At 39.7% G+C, this 13,283-nt stretch overlaps 1 protein-coding gene across 4 annotated transcripts in view; it reads right to left on the minus strand.

Annotated features, from left to right (window-relative positions):
* The window catches only part of DCLK1 (doublecortin like kinase 1), a 352,501-nt gene that overhangs the window by 8,657 nt on the left and 330,561 nt on the right, over positions 1 to 13,283 (minus strand). For 2 of the 4 annotated variants that reach the window (XM_012465568.3, XM_012465571.3), the window contains one exon: positions 10,764 to 10,837. The exons of the other annotated variants lie outside the window; for them this stretch is intronic. In XM_012465568.3, coding sequence (XP_012320991.1) covers positions 10,764 to 10,837 — 74 coding nt within the window. The remainder of the gene's footprint in view (positions 1 to 10,763; positions 10,838 to 13,283) is intronic. 4 annotated transcript variants of the gene reach the window in all.

The following is a 13,283-nucleotide window of genomic DNA, read 5'->3' on the forward strand; positions in this document are numbered from 1 at the left end:
CCTAAGGAGACCTGAATCTGATGACAGAGGTGCAGTTTCCTACCCTCAGGTCCTCATAGTATTCTCAAACCAGCATTGAGGGCTCCTACTGACTTGCTCTCAAAGATGTTCCAGAGGGTGTCCCTGCCCACAGGTCTCTCCTGGGCCCCAGCTCACTCTGCTTACAGAAAGTATTTTAGGAACTTCTTCCTTCTCTGTTTCCATGACAATCTAGTAGCGCTATCGTTGTTCATCCTGCCTGCACCCATAATTGACCCTAATGAACTGTTTTCCCTACCACATTGTAGACTCTTTGGAGGACCAAGGTCATGTCTTGGACATCAGCTCTGTGTTTTCAACAGTTCATAGCACACAGTAGATACTCTATGAACTTTGTGGCATTTGAAAGATGGGAAAGTACAATGGAGGTGATCTGCTTCTCTCTGGAGCACCCATCTTCTGGTCCATCCTGAATACAGCTGTTAGATCAATTTCTACAGGGTCCAATTTATTTACAGGCCCTCATAAAGCCCAGTTCCTTGTCCCAGCCTTTGCAATGTGCTTCCAGTAACAATTTCCAGTGTGTAATAACTATTATTACTCAAAATCATCCTACGGCTTCAATGGACTCATTGTCTTCCTTTAGTGAACACTTGATTTTCAAGCACAGCATCTGTTTACTCTGCCTATGGTTAACCATATCTTAATTTCCCTTTGAACACCTCCTCACTCCCACACTCTGTGATTTCAATGAAGCTTACCCTACCTCTATGTCTAGGAGTAGGGTTGGGGTGGGCTCGTGACCCAGGAGCAAGCCTGAGTTTACTGCATTGCCCAATATCGATGAAAGGCCCAAGATGGGCACCCAACCCCATCAATAGGACATGGTAAGACTTTTGCTGAAACTTCACATTTACAATTTTGAGAGGATGGCAGGCCTGGCGCTGCTTCTTCCATTCTAGTACCATGTGAAGTCCAATAGTAAAGCCAATACAGCGAGGCAGGACTGAAGAATGTCAAGAAACCAAGCATTGACTGAGTGCTGGATCCATCCATCACTGAAGTCAGACTCAACCTGTGAACCTTTCAGGCTATGTAAAAGAATTCATTTCCTTTTTTGCTTAAGCCAGTTTGGTTTTGGTTTTCTTCACTTGCCATAAAAACAGTCCAAACTGATACATCTCTGAATGTAGTTTAATTATTCCACATCTACATCTTGGTTCAAGGTACTCGCCAACATGCAATTACCTCTCTTCCTCTCTCTTCCCACTCAAATTTATTAATTTTTTAATTTTATATTATTTTATTTGAGATGGGGTCTTGCTCTTGTTGCCCAGGCTGGAGTGCAGTGGCGCAATCTTGGCTCACTGCAATCTCCGCCTCCTGGGTTCAAGTGATTCTCCTGCCTCAGCCTCCCAAGTAGCTGGGATTACAGGCACCCACCACCATACCTGGTTAATATTTGTATTTTTAGTAGAGACAGGGTTTCACCATGTTGGCCTGGCTGGTCTCTAACTCATGTCCTCAGGTGATCCACCTGCCTCGGCCCCCCAAAGTTCTGGGATTGCAGGCGTGATTCACTGCGCCTGGCCAATTTATTTATTCTTGAACACTTGATCAAATTTTATCTCCTGTATCATACTTTTTCTTCCTAAACTCCTTAGGCAAGAATTGTTTCGGCCAAACTTTTGGAAATTAATTGCACAGTGACCTTCTATTATTTTTTTCTTTGCATATTCCCCAAATACCTTGTCAACTACTCTATGGTAGAATTAAAAATTTCTTTGCATTTTCCAGATGCTTAGTATACTGTGGCACACATATTAGGTATGTATTAAATACTTCTTAATTAATACAGCATTATTTTAGGGGATTATATACTTTCTGAATAATAACAATAACAAAAAATAGAATTCAAAGCAACTCTGATGCAAAAGAGTAAGAAGTTAAAGGTAATAAGAGGCAATATTTAAGACTAAAATTTATGTTTCAAATATGACCAAATTCTTATGTCAGATAAAGTTAAAATTCTCTTATGAATTCACTCATCCAGCAAACTTTTATTGTGGTCTAACTTCTTACCACACTAAACGCTGTTGTGTATGATGTTTAGAAGTTTGTGGCTACAAAATTAACTTGACTCTGAAATATGTGCAGTTCATCTTTTCCAATTGAATTTTGTAGCGCATATATGCAGTTTGGGACAGATGAAGTTACCAAGGAAATAGCACAATAGGCTATTTTAGAATTTTTACAAGGCATTGTCATAAAACATGTAATCCAATTGAAAATTTCTTCCCTGCCACTGCAGAAAAAAAAAAAGCATTTGAACTATAATGTGTTCCTCTGAAATCCTGCATCACAACTTCAGATTCTGAGCCCTTTCAACCATTTCTAAAAGGCAGCTTTATTATTATTATTATTATTTTGGTTCCACAAGAGTTAACTTGATTTTGTTTGTGTGTGTGTGTGGATAGCTTTATTCTTTATCAATCACAAAAAAATCCCCAGACATCAAGCAAATAGTGTCTCTTCTTCTTAACGCCTATTTTTGTAAATTAAGGACATCCTCAGGTATAGGCTTGAGACTCCATGAATACTTAAGAGTTCCTAACAGATTTATTATTTCGTTAGTTATTTTGTTCACAGTTTGTAGCTTTGTTGGAACCTACATGAACAGGATTGCAGTAGAAATCCCAGGTGTTTCCTTAGTAAGTTATCACTTCATTAAGAGCTCCTAAGAGACTCTGAAGAGTGTATTATTATCACATTTTGGTGCTAATTATCACAGGTTAGAGGTGAGCAAGAAGTATCTTGAGATTCTGGAGTTGACCAGTGGTAACCAAGGATGCAGCTCTAACCTAGTTACTTCAAATATGTGCACCATAGCGACTGCTATGCTGTGGACTGGGTGAGAGCTGAGTAATGATGGCCTGGGGGAAGCTGGTTAAGAGAGAACACATGGTTGATTAAATAGATGGTATAGAGAAATGGACTAATATAAACCTGTCCTACCCAGAGAAACACTGCATATTCCTACCGCAAACTGTAAGCCCTGGCTTATCACAAAGCCCTTAGCAGATGCTAGGTCAAGTGTGAAAACAGAGGAAGGGTAAAATAATGCCAGCTACCTCAGCAACTCAGGTGGCTGCACACATGGTAGCTGAAAATCTCAGGGAAATCCATCCGCATCATGTTGGTGCCTGCTGTAACATCAGGCATACATCAATACAAGACAGTGCTTGCCTAATGTCAGATTTATTCCCACAAAGTCTACATCTACTGAATTTGGCCAGTGGCCTCTTCTGTTAAAATGAAATGACACTGTCCTCCACATGTGCTCAGATAGTTGAAATCCTTCGTTCTGACATTAAATTTGGAAATCAGTATACAGACATACGAACTACCCATCTGGTGTATCTGCAATATTAGAGGAAAAACAGCATAGAGGAGGAAATTCAGGAATAATCAAGAACATGAACCGAAGCATTAGCTTAGATTTTGCCACTCTGAGTCACCCCACGTCTCTAATGCGTGTTTTGTCTGGTAGCTTTAGCGTAATCCCCTTGGAAGCAGCAGTAGGTGAAGTCAGGGGAGTTAGCTTTTTGTCCTAGCTCAGCTAATTATGTGACCTTGGACATGTTTTCTAACCACATCAAGCCCCAATTTCCAGGTCCATAGACTGAAAGGGGGTTATTGTGCCTGATCCCTAGGGAAACCTTCACCTATGAAATTCTATGAATATGCTTAATATCACCATCAATCTACTTAATGGGTTATGTTTTTCTCTTAGCAAACAATAGGCCTTCCAGTCTATGGACCAGACATATTTCTGTTCTACAGTACTTGGAGGATTCGCAAGAGATGTACCTCATTTTCATTGTGAGGAGATGTTCTCTGTCATGGCAGTAATTATTGGATTTAAGTAACTGCATTTTTCAGAGGCAAACATTGACTGCTTTTCCTTTTTTGCTTTTCTTAATTTATTGCTAGCCATCACAAATAGTCTTCATTTCATTAATAAAAGAACATTATTGTGCATTTTGCCTTTTAGCCCATCCATTATTCATACTACCTAGGAGACTGAACTGGGGATGCAGCTGCTGGGACATTAATCTCAGGAACCCTTTCTTTTGCTTACCCTCACTCTGTAGGGACTACATTATGATTTGCTTGTCATTTTGGAAATGTTTTGCTTGCTAGTAAAATTAAACTGACAAATCGATTGAAATATCCACCCTCCTCATTTTATTGGGCTTACTCTCATGCTTATTGAGGTTCTGTTTTGCTTTGCTTTCATCTCCTTTTGAGACCTTGCCAGAAATGGCACCATATCTGAAGACATGGCATGGCTTTCCTTAAAGATGACCATTACAATGGGAAAAGGAGGTCTTCCTGGGATGCAGCTGAGTAGCCTTCCAAGCTGCTTACTTTCTAGGCACGACTATCTTAAATATGATTCCCCATTTTCCTGAGAGAGCTGACCTTATGCTTCTGCACTACTAATCTTAGACACAGGCTTCTGCTGTGGACCTGGTTCTTAATAGTCTTAAACTGGCCTAGCTCTGCAGTGGGTTTCTGATGGCCTCCCATCAGAGAGTTAAAATTACAGCCAATTGGTGGGAGTTGAGGTCAGGACAAAATACGTGTGTTTCCTCTGCTCAGTAGCCCCTGATTTTTCCACAGAAGCTCAACCTCAGTGGAACTGCCATGTTTATTCTCTGTCCTATCAATAAATTAAACAGCCACCAAAAGCATATTTGCCTTAAGAAACTCTATGAAAATTTAGTGCTTACAAAGCAGGTAAGTCAGGGGTAGCTCCTTTTATTGCAGAAACCGTTTATACCTTGCCAAAAGCCTTAGTCCTGGAATGCTAAAAGTGGGATGTCATTCTGGAGCATCTCATATGTGATTTGATTGCCCGAACTTTGACGTATCCCAAACTCTTCAAAAACATGTCTATCCTGAAAATCAGTGAAAGAATGGCCCCTTCTTTGGAGAGTTCAATCTTTTATTTGTTAACTTAACAAATATTTACTGAAGGCCTCTTCTACTAAAGTGGAGATACAGTTTTTAACAAGCCCTAATCCTGGTATTGTGAAATTTGCATTTGTACAATGGTGCCTTTTAATTTAGACATATTTTCCCCCTAGAAAGGGTGTTGGAAAACTTTTCTGGAGAGGGCAAGATAGGTAATATTTTAAGTTGTACGAGCCACATGGTTCTCTGACTCAACTACTCAACTCTGCTGCTGTAGGGCAAAAGCAGCTACAGACAGTTAGTAAATGAATGTGTGACTGTGTTCCAATAAAACTTTATTTACAAAAAAGGAGGTGGGCTGGATTTGGCCTATTGCCCATAGTTTGCCAATCTCTGTCCTAGAGTCTCACATTTCAAACTTATACTTCGTCAGAACTTTGGCTATAGCTACTTCAGGTAAAACATAATGCCACAAAGGCTCACAAGAAGTATGACATGCATTACTGAGCAGTTGACCCTAATCAGAGCATAAAAAAAGTTCACGATTCTACTTTAATAACAAATGCCTCTCTCTGGAGAGATATCAGTTTTCTCAGGAAAATCTGTGGAGTGGGTGACTTGCTCTTGGAAGGGAGGGAAACAGAAAGCAATTTTTTTTGACTTTCTTCTTTGGGCTGGGTTGTGTGAAAGCACTTTTGCACAGGCAGCTAATTTAATCCTCACCACAGACATGGAAGGTGGATAACACTCTTCTCCGTTTTATAGGTGTGGAAATTGAAAACCAGACAGAGAATGTAACTTGTCCAAGGTCATTCTGCAGGAAGTCGGGTGGACTAGATCTACACCCAGGGATTCTTGACTCCAAAGCTACACTCTTTCTGTACACTGGGCTGCCAATTTTTAATCGAGTTCATTTCATCTCAATCTCCATGACTTTTTTTTTTGAGATGTAAATTTACTCTTAGTGCCCAAACTGGAGTGCAATGGCACAATCTTGGCTCACTGAAACCTTCACCTCCTGGTTCCAAGCACTTCTTCCACTCAGCCTCCCACGTTGCTGGGATTACAGGTGCCTGCCACCATGCCTGGCTAATTTTTTGTATCTTTAGTAGAGATGGGGTTTCACCATGTTGGCCAGGCTGGTCTTGAACTCCTGACCTCAGGTGATCCACCTGTCTCAGCCTCCCAAAGTGCTGGGATTACAGGTGTGAGCCACCATGCCCAGCCTTCATGACTTTTTAATTTCTAAAAGTGCCTTGTGTCTGACATGTATTTGAGAATTGTTTATTTCAGCCTATAAACATTAACACCCTTTCTTAATAAAAGGTGTGTCAATACTTAAAATTACATTCTTTATGTATGATTTTCTGCCCATTTACACCTCATAAAGCCTGGTGGCTCACATCTATAATCCCAGCAGTTTGGCAGGCCGAGGCAGGCAGATCACCTGAGGTCAGGAGTTTGAGACCAGCCTGACCAACATGGTGAAACCCCATCTCTACTAAAAATACAAAATTAGCCAGGTATGGTGGCTCATTCGCTTGAACCCAGGAGGTGGAGGTTGCAGTGAGCCAAGATCGTGCCACTATACTCCAGCCTGGGCAATAAGAGTGAAACTCCATCTCAAAAAAAAAGAAAAAAACCTCTATCCTCTTGATGACCCTCACTAAGGAGTATTCACAAAGTATGGCAGGAATGAATATGTAGAAATGTACGTAGATGTTTACTTTTAAGTCAAAACGAGGGAAAGAAGTTCTGAGGCAAGGTCAGAATAAATACGATACTACATCATTTCCAGTCAATCTAGAATCATCAGGCATCTTAGGAAAATGTTAAAAATCTCACTTCGATTTACACTCAATGATTAAGACTTGGGATGCCATGGCATTTTCTCTTTTTTAATAATAAGTAAGCTAAAGTTTAAAAAGACATATATGTCATTGGAATCCTCTCTTAAGGGGCCTCTGAAAACAAAAGAAAATAAAACCTCAGTGAGCAACCTGTTTGAGTTGGGAAATGTAACAGATGTTTCACGATTCCCATGTTCTTTCCAATGACCCTTGGTGACCTTCATGCCCCAACAGGCATAGGTATCACTCATCTTTTGAGCCTCTTGGCCTAATAACTCAGGCTTGGGTATCAAGGCACAACTGCAAGACCAATCCTCACTACTTTCCTGAGACTTCTCTCTAGCCACAGTCTGAGTGGTTTTGAAGTTTAAATCTATGACTTTTTGATGTGTTAAAATGAACCCCCCAACTCTCTGTTACAGAGGGAGCCTCTGGAGTGGGTGCAGCATCCACTCCTGCCTGCTAATCAGGCTCTGGCTCTCCGCGGGGACTGCATTCTCACTTGGCAGAGCAAGGCCAGGACAACTTGCCACCGAGCAACCTGCAACGCATTGCAACTTGCTGGGTATGTTTGGCTGCGTCTGGCCAAGGCTGGCCCGAGATCCCTTCTCACACCACAGCGAGGTTCCTCCCTGGCTTCCAGGGGAACAGTTCTCTCAAACCCGCGCTGAGCAAGATGCATTTAACTGACCCCATTCCTTTTAACAACTGAGCATGACACCTTTTAATAGCCTTGCAAAGACGGCGCGCGGCCGCTCTGCCTCATTACTCACTGTTTCAGGACGGTGCTCGAATCCAATATGCACATTTTAGTCACGTCATGCCTGGGAACTCAACCACCCTTTTGTCCTAGCTCACTTCCCCATTTTATCTTATTTCTCATGTTTAGCTTATGTCTTGTTTTGATATTTATTTAATTGGGTTACCCGGTTCTGGCTGTCGCCCCCCTGTTCTGCGTGCTGAAGGTGCAGGATTCTTCTTCATGTGTTACAGGGCATAGGACCTGCCGTGGTGACAGCTTCACTTGGAAAAGGTAGAAATGTGTGTGACTGCATCCCCTTTGAATAAGGATGCATTTCTAGGAGGGGGAAACTGTAACGGGATGTAAATGTTTTCCAGTGGCTTGTAGCAGGGGAAAATGGTGGCTTCTTAGGACAGGAGAGTACAGAATAGCCCAGTAAGCTCATTCCTGGGCAGTGTCCCCCCAGACTCTGAGTAGTGATAGGAGCAAAGTCTCCTGGATGCATGAGTCAAGTGGAGGATGCTGCTCCCTTGGAAGCAGCTTTCTGATAAGAGGCTGGAGAATGGAGAGAAAGGGGAAAACAAACCCCCACCATTTCTCTACAATCACCAAAAAACTAGTTACAAGGGACAGACCAATTCTGGGCACCCTGAGGAGATGGTTTTCCCAGCCTGTGCCCTTATGTGATCTGTTTTACAAAAAGCAAGCCCGACTCCCAGGCGTTCTGCTTAGAGCAGTAAAAACAGCCATGAGCGCTTTAAACACAACAATTGGGAGCGGGGATGCTCGCCTGTAATGATTGTTTATGTTAGAAAGTTGGCTGCCACCGTGGTTAGACAAATGTTCCCACTTCTGTGGAGATAAAAGGCAAGCACTTGTAATCAGTAAGGAGAGCGTGTATGTTCTGGGGCTAAATGGCATTATAAAACTTCCTAATTAAGCATACACGCCGATGAGTTTTTAGCATCGTTTCTCCAATTTAGCTTTACATACTGGGTGCGCTGTTCAGTACAGCATTAACTATAAACATTGTTGTTACTGCCCCAGCTGGAAAACAGAGCAGTTTATGTGTGCAAGAAAAAAGAGATTATCTCCCATCTGCTCCTGCCCATTATTCAGAGATGTGTCATTTTGTCTGCTGATGGGAACCATCACTAGGATTTTACTTAAATGGCCTTTTTATACTTGGCTACCTTTATTAATTACTGTATTTACTTGGGGTTTTGTTCCGACCCTTAATCCTACAAATTTAGTAATTTAATTTATGACTTTATATGTGTAATTTTTATAACACAAATAGGCACAACTGTAATTAGATATACTTGATGCCTATTTTTAATTGTATATCAACTTTACACGTATATATCTGGTTAATATTCCTGAGGTTAGGAGACATATAATTTCAAAAAGATGGAGCATGGTGTGATTCGATTTATATAACGTACAAAATGAGGCAAAGCTAATTAATGTGGCTAGACTCTAGGGTCAGTGTTTACCCTTGTGGGTAAACGCTGGAAGGGACTCCTGGAAGGGAACCCCTGGGATGCTAGGAATGTTCTGTGCCCAACCTGGGTGCTGCCTACAGGGGCAAGATCAGTTCATACAAATTTATTGAGATGTGCATTCCTGATATGTGCAGTCTTCTGAAAGTATATATTCTTTCAGGTAAAAGTAAGAGATAGATGAATCCTCTTCTGTGTTACAAAGTCAAAAAAGAAGGGTCTGCACAAGGGCAAATTATGATTAACTCACCCTCTCCCTCCAAAATAAGGTCAAAAATCAAGTTCTTTCTACATCTATAAGGCTAATTATGTAGGTAAATTAAATAAATGAATGTGCAATTCCTACATGCATTATACATGGAGAAGACACAAATAGTCTTCTATGTCAAAATGACCTTAGAAAGTTTTACTGCGGTTTGGGTGTTTTCTGGCTTTAAACAGATTTGGAAATGATCATGGTCTTAGTATAGCTGAATCATTTGTCAAGGTATGCCCCTTTCTGCTTTCCTACGTACTATGTTTGGAGTGTCTGATTATAAAAAACTAACCAGGAGTAACAATTGGGACTAAAATCATATCTATATATATATGTTATATATATACACACACATACACATTATATATATAATACATATACATTATATATGTGTATATACAAACATATATATATATATTTTCTTTGTAAGACTTTGCAGTCTAATCACGAAACAGTATCAGGCAGCCACTATCTTACTACAGATAGGCTCCACAGTTTGGAGAAAACAAATGCCAAAACCAGTGGAAATTTTTTTGTCAAACACTAAGATATAGAGTGTTACCTGGAGATCATTTCAGAAACATTAAGATGGAGAAAACAAGCTCCCTAGGACTTCTCAGAGTTCATTTCTCAAACCATCAAAAAGCATCCTGCTTGTGGATAACTTAAAGAGACACAAACAATGCCCCTTAAAGGAAATGGCAGGGCTGTTGACCAGAATAGAAAGCGATTGGATAGAATTCTTAACCCACTTAAAAAAAAATCGATACCTCCCATAATCCCTTTTGCTTGAGCAGATAAGCCAGCTAAATAATCTGACAGTTACAAAATATTAAAAAATAAATTCATGCAATAGCTAATACATAGAAGGATTTCCAGGGGGAGGAGGAAACAGTAAAACAAAAACAAAACAAAAAGGTGGAGAATTTGAAAACACAAGCTTACCAACACACACAATGCATTCTATAGCCCATTGTACTTCGAGGTGCTTCTACTACTAAGTGTAAATGCATTGTTATCCATCTAATCAGGTCAAGGTTGGGCATGATGACTTTAAAATGACAGTATATGCTTCTATAGAACACACACTAGCGTGCTACTGTTCTTCCATTTGTTAAGGGACAGAAGAGCACTGGAAATTGTTGTTTTAATTAACAACATCAGGAAAATGCTTTGGCATTAGCACTAAATATACTGTCCTTTTAACCATAAGGAAAATTGATACTGAGCATGTGCAATGGAAAGAAAGCTGGCAAATGTCAGTGTGAATAATGGGTGAAAAAAAGGAATGAGGGGGTGTGGCATCTCAATCAAGATTAAAATGAAACTGATAAAGCAGCATATGGACTGGATAACAAATCAAAAGCATGTTTATCCACCGAAGGAACTGGTTAATGGAGACTGCCAGCACGTTGCCATGGAAACACTGACTGTTGAGCTGCACCATCTCATACCTTATCCAATACATTCCTGGTTGCTGGTAGTAGTCCAAAGACCCTGATCTCTTGATGGTAAACCCGTGGTCCAGCTGAGCAGAGAGAAATGGGGCAACTCAGTGGATCAACATTGTGCTAAAGAATTAAGACTCCAGACCAAGCTGTTCTTCACTGATTCTATATGTACATATAGTTACGATGCCTCTTCTGCAGGGTTACTAGCTAATATCCTAAGTCTGCATAGTGCAAACAAAAAGGCAAGAAAAGACACTAATCCCTCATGAATATCTTGGAGGCCAATTTGCTCATATAGATCTGGTCATGACCATTTAATCAAGTCCTCTCAATTTCAAAAGATATAAACACCTCTTCACATGCCATAGAACAGAAAATGCTTCACAGTTCAATAAAGTACTGAAATCAGCATTAGTCACTTAAGAGAAAGCAGATTGGACCCCAAAGAGTATCACCACATAAGGCTTAAATTTGAGGGCTTCATAACTATGAAATGAAAGAGGAAAAGAATCAGGTTTTGAAACCTCATCAATTATAGCACTTTAAATTTCTGAGTTAATCTTCACAAGCAGAGCTACTCTTAAAGGTGAATCTTTTCTTTTCCTTTTTATAAAAGGTATATGAACTGATTAAAGGTGAATCTTAATTACATTTCTAAACTAAAAAGATATAGTATAAAACAGTCAATAAATTTTCTCTGAAAATATGGAAAATGAAATAGAACAAAAAATTTTCACTATATATTAAAAATGCATATGTACAGTTAAGTGCTTATGATTAACACAAAGTATAATTAATAGAAGACAGGAGAAGTCCTCAGAGTTGTTCATCCTGGAATGAGATGTTAGCTTTTGGCTACCTGGGAATAAAAGATTCAATCCCCAAAACCTGAAGAATGATAATCATACTGTGTGCCTGCTTCCCCATTCTGCCCACGAGAGGATGCAGCTTGCACATCTTTCTTCAGAGAAAGGCTCATGTGTTCTTTCAAGTGCATTACTGGTATGATGCTGATGACAGTTTCTGCTTCTAAATTCACAAAGGCATTTCAAAAACATGCCAGGGCACCAGGCATTTAAACTAAAAACTGCTTGGAGGATTTGGTGTTCTGATTATAAACTAGGCTATCCCAGTGTTCATAAAATACAGTGTGAGGTTTTAATCTTTTTAAAAATGTGTGTTTCATTTTATTGAGAAAAAAATCGAAGTATACTTGCTCTCAGGAAGATGAAGGTATATGCTTGTCCACAAAGACAGTTACTTAGTAATTAGCTTTCTATTGCCATCTACAGGCAAAGTGTCATATAACAGGTCTCATTTTACAACTAAGCTTCCCAGTGTCACAATTACATGCACGCTGATTAGTATGGATTTGTTCAATTAGACTGAAATGCTCTATTTGCATGAGCAAAATGCAAAAGAAGAACTTTAAAGCATTAGGAAAATTATTGGTTAAAATAATAAACAGTGTTAAATGAGGAAAAATAAATTGGAACTGACATCTTAGTCATCGGTTCTTCATCAAGCTGAGCAAATCTAATAATGCCTCTCTCTCTTCCCTGCGCTCTCAAAAAGTTCACCGTTAAAATGTCATCTCTAATTCATTTTATGTCTATAAATTGCATTTTAATAACCTTTTGTTTCCCTTTCTCTCTCTTTTTTTAATACCCCAACTACTGAGGAAGGTAGCAGAGGGACAAGGGAGGCTCTCTGAGAGGCGCAGACCGCTGTAGTTCTAAGGAATGCAATGGCTTCCACCTAATCCCATGGCTTGACCTAATGTCAGAGCACTTTTCCTCCTTCAGGAGGGTATGTGATCCCTGTGAATCTCCAGCTGGCAATCACTCCCCTAGCCAACTCAAGGCCCTCTTGCAACCTTAACATAGAGTTATCATTTGTCCTTTCTTTGGTCTTAATAAAGTAGGGAGTGTGAAGCAGAAGAAAAAAATGACAACATGAACAAAAACACTACAGTTCAGAACCATGAGTCCATGTTAAACTAGGCTCATATCATAAATTACACCTGTGAGACAGCCTGCCGGTTATGACAGTATGCTTTTTTCTTTTGTCACTCTAAGAAAGCAAAATGTGTCACAGATTCCTTTTTGAGCATTGGTGATCTCCAGCAGGTAGTTAGGTTTCTAACTAAGGAATGAGAAGTACTAGTTAAAAATTAATGATTTAATTGTTGATCCCCTCCCCCCACCACCCACAAACTAACACTACATCCTAAACAATAATAATAATAAAAAAATTCTAAAGGGTGCATGTAATTCTAAAAAAATTAGTCCTATGGTAAAGGCAGTTTAAAATACGTTATTTTATAGCCACTGGGGAGAGCATATATACCCAGGAAAATTCTGTGTGAATGAAATTTATGCTGAAATTAGCTTTTGTAAATCTATCAAATAGAAGTCATCACTGTATTATATCAATTCCTGAACTTTTAATGATGTGGGTAAATGAATTGCTATATTAAGTTATTAAATTATCAACTGGTCTTTATAGAATACACCATTATAA

Source organism: Aotus nancymaae, unplaced genomic scaffold (genome assembly GCF_030222135.1).
Source record: "Aotus nancymaae isolate 86718 unplaced genomic scaffold, 86718_ANA_hifiasm-v0.15.2.pri h1tg000043l, whole genome shotgun sequence".
NCBI classification, from domain to species: Eukaryota; Metazoa; Chordata; class Mammalia; order Primates; family Aotidae; genus Aotus; species Aotus nancymaae.